This window comes from Heloderma suspectum, chromosome 5 (genome assembly GCF_057233095.1).
Source record: "Heloderma suspectum isolate Gila_16-S chromosome 5, 16-S_ref, whole genome shotgun sequence".
NCBI classification, from domain to species: domain Eukaryota; kingdom Metazoa; phylum Chordata; class Lepidosauria; order Squamata; family Helodermatidae; genus Heloderma; species Heloderma suspectum.
The window spans coordinates 181,357,400-181,371,702 of NC_139462.1; the positions used below are offsets into that span (position 1 = coordinate 181,357,400).

Sequence of the window (14,303 nt, forward strand, 5' to 3'; positions counted from 1 at the left end):
CAGTCATATTGGTCACAGTCTGCCACACAATGGTGAGATTTGCTGTATGTCCACTTAAATTATAATCATTATATCTAAATTTGCATCTCTACATATAAATTAGAATATGCAAATTCATGCAAATCACTGTCCTCTTTTGTCCTCGTTTCTGGTGATTCACAAGTGGCTACCCTACCTGAAAACCATCTCTACGTGGGAGGTTCTGTTTACCAGATTACAGTGTAGAACAGAATTCTCTCTGAATGGTAAACTACTGAAAAGTAAGTATTAAAAATGAAAGTGCTGAAGCAATCTTAATTTCAGCTGTAACAAACAATACATTATTATTGTCCGTCTTAAGTGAATCTTCCATTAAGGTCAGAGTAGGTTATCTCTCTCTCTCTGAAATTGCTTTGAAGAAATTAAATAAGCCTTACTTAGCAAGAACAGTAATCCCCTTTGTGCATAAAATGTACACAGTCTCTCTCCTGGAGCAAGCCTTTACTTTATTATTGGTTTTATAGAAAATCTTGAAGGAAAAATCCTTCCTGTTCCCCACAAGGAAGAAAGGAAATTAAATCAAGGCATAGCCTCCTGATCTTTTAAGTGACCTTTAAAAAAAATCAACATCCTGAACTCCTTAGGCTCATTTGAAATTGCACTTCAGCAAGCTAATGCTTATTTAACATCCTCACATTAACTATTCCATGGGTAAAACAGGAGAAATACTATAGGTAGAAATGGGGTGTGGTAGTAATAAACCTGACTGCAGTCTTTGTACCCATTTCACACTGTGTGTGTCATATTGAACAGATGTGTGGCTCTAATAAACACAGCTTTTGTGTTTAAATAATAGGAGTGGTTTCCTTTGCTCTCAGCACAGGGATGAATAGAGGACCATTGTTTGTTGGCATTGTAGGAATTTTTATTGCAGGTCAAGCTGGATTTTGAGGGAACTTCAAGATAAACAAGATCTCCTAACATTTTCCCATCCCACCCTTTTACACAAACCAGGATTTATAAGCCAAGAACAAACCCTGGTTTATGATCTTGGCTTGTAAAGCACACAATGAACCAGGATCCTGGATTTAGATAACACGCTATGTAAGCCATATCTGGTTTGTTATTCTGCATGCCTTAGCTGGAAAAGCCAGGTGGGAAAGAACAGCCTGCCAGTACATAGCTTGTTCATGGTAAGCCAGGATTTGCCAGAAAATTCTGGCTTAATGTTTCATCCAAATGTGGCTTATGGTGGTTTTTCCAATATTAAGTGTGGAGTGTTGGTCCTCTTTAAAGAAAAAAGGCAAAGTTAAGTACCAGAAAGTGGGAAATTATTCCTTAATTGTAATACTTTATGAGAAACAGTAAGCAGTATACTTGCACAGTACATTTGTGTACCATCTTAATTGCACAGCCATATGTATGTTTGTTTAATATGCATGAGCTCATGGGGAAATTTATGAATTCTTAACTATAGCATAAAATGCAGTGTATCATTCCCTTCTCAGTTAAGATGATACATAAATTTGGACCAAAAATGTGGCTGTTTAAAAAGATGGCAATATTTTAAAAGTAATACCAAAGATAGGTAGCATCCCTAATCTATGCACAGTTCTACATGACCTGCTCCGTCTTTTTTCTTAGTTACTCTGTTACGACTTTGAGTGATGATTTAACTCTGTTAAACATCAGCGGCACAATGGCAGAACAATATTTCAGTGCAGTTTCTTGGAATTTTGTAGAACTTGAAAATTACTTTCTAGACAGTCTGTTTTTAGATTTGCTTTTTCTGTGAAATAATTTTAGCCTGTATTCCCCCCCCCCCGCCTCAGTGGCAGTGTTTTGATCAAAATAAGAGCCCCCTCCTTGGGCAGTGTTAAGGTAAAAACATAAGAAGAGCCATGCTGGATCAGACCAAGGTTCATCTAGTCCAGCATTCTGCTCACACAGTGACCAACCAGCTGCCCACAGGAATCCCACAAACTGGACAGGAGTGCAACAGCACCCTACCACCCATGTTCCCCAGCAGCTGGTGTACATAGGCATACTGCCTCTAACGCTGGAGGTAGCATATAGCCATCAGGACTTGTAGCCATTGCTAGCCTTCTCCTCCAGAAATTTTGTCTAAATACTATCAGGAGATGCTGTGGCTGAAGCATCTAGCATAGCTTTCCATGTGGCTTTTCTTGGTTACACAAGTGTTTCCACACCAGCACAAGGTGTTCCCAGAAACATCTGCCCCTGATTTTGGAGTTCCTTGTTCAGTCTGGAGGATTCACACCAGTACTAATGGCAGTTATAGCCATAGTAAAAGAGTTGTACAGGGATATGGTAAGGCAGGAGTGGAGAATGTCTAGCCCTCCAGATGTTATTGGACTGCAACTCTCATCAGCCCTAACCTGCATAGGCTTTATGAGGGATTATGGGAGTTGTAGTCCAACAAGAATGTGTGCAGTCCACACATTCCCTACCCCTGTGGTAAGGTGTAAACTAGCCATGTACAGGGAAAAGCTTCCTAGGAAAAAATAATTTGCCACTTTGTATAGTGACATATGACTTTAAAGAAGCTAAATTGACTTGAGAAAGCATTTCTGTACAATCCTTCTGCATGCAATACATGCACATATGTAAAAAATGAGCCAGAACTGTTAGAATTGGTACCTATTTCATATTTCAGAAAATAGATTTGATTTGCCTGACTTCAGTTTGAGAATATTAATCCTGTACTTGAGCTAACAAAGTATTGATGTGATGCAGTTTTACCATATATGATGCTATATGCAGTTCTGTGTTCAGTTTTCCAGTAAAGAACACACAGTATTAGTGATGTCAAGGTTGGATCTGAGCCCATAGAGTCCGAGTCCCAAAGCAGCTGTGATTCTGAGGAAGAGACACAATCCGTGGGAGAGGAACCCACTCGTTTTTCAGAGGTGCAGCTGGAGGGAGTGCCCCCCCGCTCACATTCCTGGGAGCGACAGTGACCCTGGCATGGAGAGGGAGGGACATCTTGAGCTTCTAGATGCGAGGCGCCAGCGCAGAGACAAGTGAGAGGTTGCGGGCGCCGAGAGGAGGAGCTCAGCCCACTTGGCGCAACGACAACACCTGCGCCCCGATGCCCCACGGGAAAGGGGGGAGTCTCCCCTCCTACTCCTTAAGTTCAGAGAGTTGCCACGCTTTTCTCCAAACGGAGACCATCTGATCTTCCTAACACTTAGAATCCCTGGTAGGCTGCTCCTTTGAGTTTTCCACTTAGTCTCAGGCAATTAGCATCTGTGAGGGTCATTAGGTTGAATGGAAAGAAAGCCTTGGAAAAGAGCCCTTTTGTCTGCATGTTGATTCTGGCTACTTGAGGAGTTCAGAAGGCAGCAGGGGCACTCCTGACAAGTACTGCCCTATCCCAAGCAACTGTATCCTAGGATTGAACTAAGTTAGTTTTCATTATGGTTGTATTCTGAAGCCCATCTTTTACATGTTTCTAATTTCTTCTAACCTTAGCAATGAACCAAAATGATGAAAATAGCAATGAAGAAACAGCAGGTCAAGAAGATCAGAAGGATGTCTGTGATGCACAGGTACAAAAAGATAGATGCTGAGGTTCTTGGACCTTCTTTTGAAACATGCCACTTGCTAAGGCTTGGTTCTGAAAAGAAAGATATAACACCATTCAACTAAGCATGTTATGGAAAACTATTTGATTTTGACTGTTGGTGTTATCTGCAGTTTAAAGACCTAACCTCTTCCTGGGAATAATGTGTGTGAATGTATTTACACCTTCACTCCTTTTTTTATGTTGCTCCATATGCCTTGTGTGGTTAGTTGCGTTTTTAGTGAGAACTGCATACTGCACTCTGATTAAGTTTTGATTTCTGAAATTAAGTGGTGGTGTGGGGATAGTACATTCAGTTGATCTTCCTGCTCTGTATTAAATATGGACATAACTTCCTTTCTCAGAGGTTTGTCTTCTTTGGTGATAGTCACAATTTGGTGATAGTTGGTCACCAAACATTCTATGTAACCACGTTTCTTAATTAAATTTGTCTTCATTCTCTTGAGAGGGGTTTTTATTTTGGTCTCTGGTATACATAATATAACAGAGTCTTGTAGTACCTTAAGGGCAAACAGATTTATTCTGGCATAAGCTTTCATGGACTAGAGCCCACTTTGTTAGATGCATTAAGTGCTATCCTCGGTTATGATGCATACGCCGCCCACCCCACAAACATCAATGCTATATATATTAGGAAAAATGTAAAACCGTGGGGCCAAATGTTCATGAAATACAAGATGTAACGGTGGGTCAGATATTTCTGTGCAGGAGTCAAATGTATACAGGCTAAGAATAGTGTTACCTATTCACAACAATAGTCACTGTGAAAATACTATGCTAATTTAACATGTATAGTGGGAAAGAAATCCAGAGTCCTGATTAAAGCCAAATAGTTCAGCTAGAACCTGTCTTTGAAATCTTTGTTGGTCATATGGTGACCTTTCAGGTTGATAGCAGAGTATCATGGGAGACGGAAATGTTCACTCACTGGCTTATGAGTGGTGCCATGTTTCACATCAGGCTTGTGTTTGTTTTTTTTTTTTCTCGCCTAGACTGGCCTGTTTGTCCTGTGTAGACAGCAGAAGGTGATTGTTGGCAGGTGAATATTGGAGGGTAAGGCAAGTGAATAAGCTCCTCATAGCATGCTTGATATGTCCTGTAATAGTGTTGCCTAAGACAGATAGAGATGTGGAGACAGTTTGTTGCAGGGCTGAGTCCCCAAGTTTGTGTATCGGTTACATAGCCTGCTGTTGCTGGTGGGTAGTCAGTGTAGTCAGTGGGTAGTCAGTGTAAATTAGAGAGTAGTCTAAGGGTTAACTACACTTTCTTTTTAACTTCCAATTAAGCGTGTTGGCTCCTGAGCAGGTATGGGAGATTCAAACCTCCTCCCTCTCTCCAGCCTATTCCTCCCCCTCCCACATACATGGAAGGTAAAAAAAAAAAGAAGGGGGGGGGGAGAAAAAATCTCCATTGGCACCATTGGCTCCCATTTGGGAGGGGGAATTTAGGGCAGGGGGAGTGATTGGTAGAAGGGATGCTCGTGGCAGGCCACTATGGCACTATGTCTTTAACATAGTGTATAGTTACTCCCTAACTTCTTCCCAAGGAACTGGAACAAATGCAATTGTAGGAACTGGCTGAAGACATTAGGGCTGTTTGCACAACACAACAGCCATCACCGGCTGTGGCATGTGTGCCATTTTGAATATGCAACCCGCACTTAGGGATATTGCATCATGCGAACCTCACAAGCATGGGTTATGCAAGAGTTAATTAACTCTTGCATAAGCCATTGTCTGTTTTGTTTAACCTGCGCAAAACCTACATTTGCCAAGTTTACATGACGTGACAACCCCCAAGTCAGGATTGCAGTAACCAACAATAAGGTGCAGTGTGTCCTCTGAACTTGTTCAATGGATCTTGTGGTGTGAGCTGGGTGCTGGGTAGTAGCTGGAAGCATATAGATGTGTCTAGTGGACAATGGATCTCTGATATAAGGTAGCAGTTATATGGCCATCGTATATTTGCACAGTTGTGTCATAGCTATCCTTCTAGAATTTACCCTGTGGACGTGATGAAACACTGACCATATAAGCTCATATAAATGTTCTAATGAACACATGTCTGTGTTAACTTGTCTGCCAGAGATGGCCTCTTTATCACTCCTACATAGCTTTATTGCTTTTGCATCTCCTCAGTTAACAGTCTGGCTCTTCCACTAATTAAGCAGTGCCTTTGTTAAAAGGACTGAGCAACATGGTTGTTGAAGATACGGATGGTTGCTTCTGTTGGATGTTTAAAACTTAATTGCCTAAAATCTAATTTGATGTGGGGAATCTACTTCAATGACATCTTATAGGATCAAACTAGCACAAACATGGGAATTCCATGATGAGGATCTCCCTTTTTTTAAGATAAAAAAGTAGCTGTAGGCAGGGGTGTTGCCATTCACTTAAGAAATGCTGGGTCCAGGCCGATAGGACTAAACCTGCATACAATTTTCATATATTGATTTATATCTATATATGCAAATGTAGAAATAATTACTAGGTTTTGTTTAAATTTCACAGTAGGCAAAGGCAGCCAATTAATTTCTCATCCAAATAATCTCAAATAAAATATTCAGTGAATTTGCATCCTTCCCCAGGTCTTCTCAAATCAATAGAATGTTTTTTCTAAGCTTAATTGCCATGCAGGGAGATACTTTTGAAGGATGGGGGGCTTACACCATGTGGGGAGGGGAGACTCAACCCTTCCCTCCCCAGCTGCAACCCCTCTTGAAAATTGTCCCCTGCATGGCAATTAAGGTAAGAAAAAAAAGCTTCCATTGGCATCAGTGGACACTCAGAGCTCTGCAGAATAGATCTGGGGCCCTAAGAAATAGATTTAGTGCCAGGGCCTAACCCCGGTGTAAGACTGTCATGCAAAAGATGGAGCAGAGTTGTTCATTGCTCCAGAGGACAAGGTTAGAACCACTAGCAGGAAGCTGTAGGGAAGCAGATTTCTTTTCTTAGGAAAATCTTCCTAACAGTAAGAACTGTTCAGCGATGGAATAGACTGACTGGGTTCATGCAACATGATAACACATACTCAAGGTTGAATATGGGCTGAGTGTGAGTTGTTGTTGAAACATGGGTTGTTGTGTTGTCTGAACCATTGTTTGTTAACCATGGACAACCCATGAAGAGAACCCATCATTTGTTGTTGGGTTGTGAACTGTGGGTTGTTCATGGTTAATAAATCATGGTTTGTTATTGCGGCTGGGTTCAGACAACACAACAACACATATTTCAATGACAGCCCATACTAATCCCATACTCAGTCAGGAGGGTGGGTTATTATGTTGTGTGAATCCAGTCACTGCCTTGGGAGGTGCTGTGTTCTGTTTCGCTGGAGATACTTAAGCAGAGCTTGGATGGCCATCTGTCAAGGATGCTGCATCCTGTGTTGCATAGCCTGCATTGAGCAGCGGCTGGACTAGATGATCTCCAAGGTACCTTCGATCACGATGATTCTAATTTGCACTTCCTGAACCAATACATGAGCCAAAAAACAGTTCTACTTAGAGATTCACACTTTTCTGAATTTTGCGGCAGAGTTCGCCAATCAACAAATGGAGTAAATGCACACGTAACGTACAAAAACACATTACATTTGGGAGAATTGCTTTAAAAAATATGTGCATTAGGCAAAATTGGGTACAAAAATGTTCATATTGGGGGAACTTAAAGTCATGAAAACTTCTAAAAATACTCAGAAACTGATGTGGACATCAGATGAAGCAAACTTAAAATGGGAAAAGTCAGAAAGAGGGAGAACCTGAAATGGACAGATTTGTCCATCCCTATGAGAGAAGTTCGAAGAGGCAGAGGAACTAGAGATCAAATGGCCAACTTTCACTGGATCATGGAGAAAGCAAGAGAATGCCAGAAAAACATATATTTCTGCTTCACTGACTACGCTAAAGCCTTTGATTGTGTGGATCACAACAAACTGTGGCAAATTCTGAAAGAGATGGGGGTACCAGACCACCTTACCTGTCTCCTGAGAAACCTATACGAGGGTCAAGAAGCAACAGTAAGAACCGGACATGGAACAACCGATTGGTTCCAAATTGGGAAAGGAGTACAACAAGGCTGCATATTGTCACCCTGCTTATTTAACTTATATGCAGAGTATATCATGAGAAATGCCGGGTTGGATGAATCACAGGTCAGAATTAAGATTGCCGGGAGAATTATCAACAACCTCAGATACGCAGATGATACCACCCTAATGGCAGAAAGCAAAGAGGATCTAAAGAGCCTCTTGTTGAGGGTGAAAGAGGAGAGTGCAAAAGCTGGTTTGAAACTCAACATTAAAAAAACTAAGATCATGGCATCTGGCCCCATCACTTCCTGGCATATGGAAGGGGAAGAAATGGAAGCAGTGACAGATTTTACTTTCTTGGGCTCCAAGATCACCGCAGACGGTGACTGTAGCCCTGAAATTAAAAGACGCTTGCTCCTTGGGAGGAAAGCTATGGCAAACCTAGACAGCATAGTAAGAAGCAGAGACATCACCTTGCTGACAAAGGCCCGTCTAATCAAAGCTATGGTTTTCCCAGTAGTAACGTATGGCTGTGAGAGCTGGACTATAAGGAAGGCTGAGCGCTGAAGAATTGATGCTTTCGAACTGTGGTGCTGGAGAAGACTCTTACGTGTCCCCTGGGCTGCAAGGAGGTCAAATCAGTCAATCCTAAAGGAAATCAACCCTGAGTGCTCATTGGAAGGACAGATACTGAAGATCAAGCTCAAATATTTTGGCCATCTAATGCGAAGAGAAAAGTCACTGGAAAAGACCCTGATGCTGGGAAAGACTGAAGGCAAAAGGAGAAGGGGACGGCAGAGGATGAGATGGCTAGATAGCATCGCTATTCATGCAATGAATATGGACTTGAGCACGCTCCGGGGGACAGCACAGGACAGGAAGGCCTGGCGTGCTATGGTCCATGGGGTCACGAAGAGTCGGACACACTGAATGACTGAACAACAACAATGAGAGAAATGGTGTTAATTCATTCAAAAGTAAGCTGAATTCATTATAACTAAAAGTTTACTACCTAGCAGCTGAAATTACCCATCATTTAGTTTCTTTTCATGTCTATAAAGTCTCCCATCAAGCTGGTTCTGCTTGCTATTATAATTAGTTTATGTGAATGCTCATTTCAAGGTTTCGTTGTTCAAGATTTAAAAACAAAAGAATTCATTAAGTATTCATCTGCTCTAATAGGCAGCATGCTAATAAGATTATATGAGTGGATTATAGAAAACAACAGTAATTTAATTTCAATAAATCCAGTCATTCAGTTTGTCTGGAAGCTACTTTGAACATTTCACAAACATTGTTAAGTGTGTATTAGCTAATGTCCCACTTTTTACTTCATGGAAATTGTTTAGGGTATTGAGTGGAACAAAAGAGACAAGACCAGGGCAAAAGTATTTACTCCAGCTTCGATAATTTGATGACATCCATGGATGGTGCTGGGGGTTTTCTGCAGACAAAAGTGTTGGTGAATATAGATGACCATTTACCTAGTGGTAACTCACCAAGTGTACTTATAATCACTCAGTAAGCCAGTCAACTTTATTAGTCTTGCCAAGTATGGAACAGAATCTTACTATTCTCCCATTCGTTTTCTGATCAGGTCCCAAAATGTCAGATGATCCTCTTTCACTTGTCAGGCCAATACAAATGAATGTTTATATGCACACTTGTTATTATTTGGTAAATGTTCAACTATAGATTTGTTGATGGAATGCAAAGCTCAAGTTTAAAGGAAGCAGAAATGACATTTTTGCACTTTTTCTGTATCCAGCAAGAGTTTCTATGGAGTAAAGCTAGAATACCCTGGAGGATAAATCTTGCTTAGTAATGTTTTGTGTTGAATGTGATGAAAGTGGTTTGCCCTCTACTTCCCCAGGGATCCAATATTTCACTTTCACGCCACTTCTAGCTTAGTCATTTATCAGTGTTATGGCTTTCCTCTAGGGACATCTTTTCCAGGATTCGCTTTACAGCTAAAAGTGCATAGTCAACATTGTGGGCCATGACTATTGCAAAAACTACGGTAGCAAGTAATTTATCTTTCATGTTGTGCTGCTCTGAGTGTAATTTTTCTACCCAGTTAGTTTGACCAGTGACTTTCTCTGTAACCCTCTTCTCATATTTGGATCCACATGTAGAACACATGAAGAGTGGGATTGCACTACCTGGCTCTGACACCAATATTCCTGTATTGGGTAGAAGGTGGGAGGAGGCCTTATGTACATATTATTGTATGTATGATTGGGAACCCTGGTTGCAGAATGTTTTCAATCATGAGTACAGCCCTTATATGTATGTATGTGCATAGGGCCTACTCTCCCCTTTAACTCAGTATGCAGACGGCGGGGGCCAGCCGTCACAATCCACTCCCCCATCACATAATCATTGTATTCATATGTCTAAGCATGACAGGATGGCTTATAACATGGGGGGAATCTACATGGCAACAGTTTTCGAAGTGTTTTGTGGTTATATCCAGATTTTCATGAAATTGCTTTAGCCCATCAGCAGCACATGAAGCAAGAAAAGCAGAGCACACGCTACTTAAAAACCCACTTTCATGGGTCACACAACACTTGAGACCACCACACTTTGGGGTTTGGTGGGAGGAGTCCAACGAGTAGAACTGAACATCATCAACTGCGTAGGTGCCGCTCATCCCATGAGAGATACTTGTTCCCTGCCCGTATCCATACTCCCCTGCTGAGGAAAGTTTAATGGAAGTGCTGAATTAAGCCCCTGTAGTTTACCTCACACCTTTCCCCTCTCATCCACCATTGCGATATTATGAAAAAGTTAAAAGAGTGCTACTGCAATATTGTGAATGGTTAAAACAGCACTACTGTGCTATTGTGAATGGTTAAAACATGCTACACATTGTGAGTGGGTAAAGTGGGCTACTGTGCTATTGTGAAGGGGAAAACAGCGCTACTGTGAAAGGAAGCCTGTGTCCAAAAGCACCCTACTGTGAATGGGAAAGAAGAGGGAATGGGGGGGGGAGGACAGCCCCACCCCTTAATCGTCACTGCCAGGTCACAGCCAGGGTCACAGAAACGCCCCTAGGCATGCCCAGGATTTAATGAGGGGGGACAGGGCACTCTGCAGAGGAACTGCATGGGAGCCACATTTAAGGAAAACAACACACTAAAATGTCTTTGCAAAAATGTGTGGTTTCCAGAGGGAAGCTGTGGGGTTGCTGCGGATTGGTGACAGCTTCATCTGTCATGAACAGCCCCAATATGCTTTCGCTCTGCACTAAATCAGCGATGTAGATTTTGCCATGAGGTTTACTTGCGTTATCTGACGCTATAAATTTTGCAAGTACTCTGGGGTGATGCTCTTGATTCACTCCTGTTCTATACACACACACATGATATAAAAAAATTTAAAACATCAAAATGCTATGTTAGCTCTCTTGCTTGAGTACTTGTCAGAATTATGAGCACAAAGGAAAGGTTCCTCCTGTGCAAGCACCGGGTCATTACTGACCCCTAGAGGGACGCCGCTTGCGCTAGCATTTTTGTGGCAGACTATAGCAGGGTGGTTTGCCATTGCCTTCCCCAATGAGCACAAAACAATGGCCTTTATCCAATGTTAGTCTAACTTGTACCATTCAATTCAGTGGGTCTACTCTACGTAGAACTAACATTGGATACAATCCACTGCGTTTGTTTTTATACGTTTCCCACCTGCATTATGTGTGAAGCAATTTAAGAATTGCTTGATATGTATTTGCCTGCTATCGTGTCTATTTAACATACTTCAGAGGGTATATTTCATGCTTACAAAGAAGGGTGGAGTGTGAGAAATAGAAGCTCATGCTGTTATTTTTAGGGGATGACTCTTTTGCTCTCCATCCTTTTCCAGGGCTGTTCTTGGCTAACTTTCCCATGGATTTCTAACCTCTTGCTATGGTTCTCTTATGCAACAGGAAATAGGTTGACGGGAACAAATACACTGCTAGCATATCAGCTGCAACCATAATAGCAGCTGATTTAGTTCATGTCTTCATTTGGCTAAGCAGATAGCATAGCATAAAAGAATTGTGAGACCTTTTGGTATATTTTCCCCCAAGAAACAACTATCATTCTATTCAGCACAAAATTGCAGAGTTAAGGAGTGATGGGGAAGATGTTTTTTTTGTTAAAGTCAAAAGTTTATTAGCGTCATGTCCTGGGATTGTGGATTTAGGTATCTCTTTGCTTTCCCTCCAACTATCAAGGCAGGAGTTATGTGCAAGCTTCAAGAACGAGAGGATATTGGGCGCCTTGAACTCGTCCAGAAACTGGCAAGAGAAAACTGTCGCCTTCTACAGACAGATAAAAAAGAGCCAGAGAAGACAGACCAGGTAGGACATTTTCAGTTTGTGGTTTTTCAGGAGAGTATCCAGTGACTTGGAGATATAATCCACCAAAGTGAGTCATGACAATTCCCAGTTGAATCAATGGAACTCAGTTTGCAGTGCAATCATATACATGTCTACTTAGAAGTAAGTCCTGTTGAGTTTAATGGGACTTACTCTCAGATAAGTGAGTATAGGATTGCAGTCTGAGTCATATGTTAAGTCCAATTCCATAGCTTTGAATGGGACTTAATCACAACTATATTTTGCTGGATTCTGGCCTCTCTGTCAGACTCTTCCCCTTCAAAATAAGTGAAAACTTTAATGCAGTGTAAACCTACAAATAGCCTCACTAGTAATCAGCATGAAACATTAAAGGAGTGTTTATGAAATCAAATCAAAATCAACTACAGGAGGTTCAAAGTGGTTAATGTATGGATTTTTGTGAGAACATATTCCTAGAAATTCATTTCTCCCCACCACCCCACTTAAAAAACTCCCCTACATTTAACTTGCTAAGTTACCACGGGTACAGTTTACCCATATTGAAATGAATGGAAAAGTGATTACCGAATGATTAAGCTAATTGGAGTCCATTCTATCCCTAGAAACTTCTCAAATACAGAAGGGGGAAAACTTGGCAAAACAGGGGAGGGAAGAAAAAAAATCCTTGCTCTGTATCATAAATTCCATTTGTGTGTGTGTGTCATTATACCACTTCAAGACACTGGAGTAGATTTTTTCTGTTTTTGTAAAAAATAATTTTTAAAGTCTGTATACCACAAAAGGCAAGCAACCCCCCCACAACCCTCCATCACAAAACCACGCAGGTGGCTGTTGGAGCCCAGTATTTTGCCTGTGCCTTTTAGGTTTCTGTTTTGCTTTCTGCTCTGCATTCTCCTCCAGGGCTTACTGATAGCTCAGTGAGGTGCAGTAAAATCTTTAAAGCTGACATTGTAGGGTCCACTGTACGCCATTATTTTTTGTGTTAGACTATGTTTTTGGAATGACATACCAATAACATCTATTGTTAAAATGTTAAACTACACAGTTTCAGGGGCAATTGCTTAACGACATTGTTCTTCCAAGCACTTGATTATTTTGCTTCATGTACCACGGGTATATGGAGCAAGGCCTGATCACAACATCATAACCAGTGCAGGGGTTTGTACAGAAAGAGGCAGTCTCTAAGGCAACCTTCCCCAACCTGGTGCCCTCCATATGTTTTGGACTACAACTCTCAGCATTCCTGGAGGGCACCAGGTTGGGGAAAACTGACCTAAGATGTGTTGCTTTCAGGCCTTGCAGGGCTATACTAGAAAGCACTAGCACCTTCAACTGGGCCCAGATGCTCACAGGAACCCAGTGCAGTTGCTGCAAAACCAGTTGCATATATTTTCACCTCCCAGTATTTATTAGGAGGTGAGCCATAGCATTCTGGACTTGCTGCAGCATCAAAGTTGTCTTGAAGGGCAGGCATGTGCTTCCTTTTTTTTCTTTTTTTTTTAAGGAAACGTTAATGGGAACTCTTGACTTTGGTTTATAGATTATTTGAGGAGAAAGTCTGTTTTGTTTTTTTAATGACAAATACACCCAACCCCCCGGAAAGCATCCAATACAAACCCACAGCACAGGTAGACCACGTCTCAGAATGCTGGAAAATATTTAATTCCAGGCCCAGTGTATTTTGGACCACTTTTATTTTGGGGTCTTCTTTAGGGGTCATATTAAAATGGCCTACAGAGATCTCTGATAGATACTGTCTCCAAAATATCTATCTCCAAAATAGATATGTCTCCAAAAATAAAAGTGGGCTGAAATATGTTGCACTTAGACATTTCTTTCCTAGCATCCTGAGGTATATTTTTTTAATGCCATGTATGTAAACATAATTTTCTTTAACTTACTTGTTTAAGGAAACAGCATTGTGTCTTAAAAGTAGCTATTCAGATGGCAACAATTAAATAAAATGTCTTTAAGCCCACACTTGCTTTGTTAGGCAACTTGTTTTGTTCTTCCTCAAGGATTTTTTTTAATGTTTGTGGATTGGAAAATATTTCTCTTTGCTGCAGTTGTATGCTAATTTAGAACCCGCCAGAAACAAAAACAAAAAGTCTGCTTGAGTACTGGTGTGTAGTGTACGTAAGGTTCACCAATATTTTCTTTAGCCCACAGTCTGGTCTTATAGAGTTCTTGTGCCAAGCTGGAAAAATAGCTCTCTAAACCAAGTGTTTGGCTTTTATCGAGCAAAAACAGGAAATGAAACCTTATTTAAGTGCAGGGCCAGCCCTCCCATGAAGTGGGGTGAAGCCCCTGCCTGAGGCAGCAGAGCAGGAGGAGCGGCGAATT

General features: G+C 41.3%; 1 protein-coding gene across 1 annotated transcript in view; it reads left to right on the forward strand.

The window, feature by feature from the left end:
- Nucleotides 1-14,303, forward strand: part of RAPGEF5 (Rap guanine nucleotide exchange factor 5) — a 221,336-nt gene that overhangs the window by 72,965 nt on the left and 134,068 nt on the right. Inside the window, exons 8-9 of the mRNA XM_084858588.1 lie at nucleotides 3,475-3,551; nucleotides 11,835-11,960. Coding sequence (XP_084714714.1) covers nucleotides 3,475-3,551; nucleotides 11,835-11,960 — 203 coding nt within the window. The remainder of the gene's footprint in view (nucleotides 1-3,474; nucleotides 3,552-11,834; nucleotides 11,961-14,303) is intronic.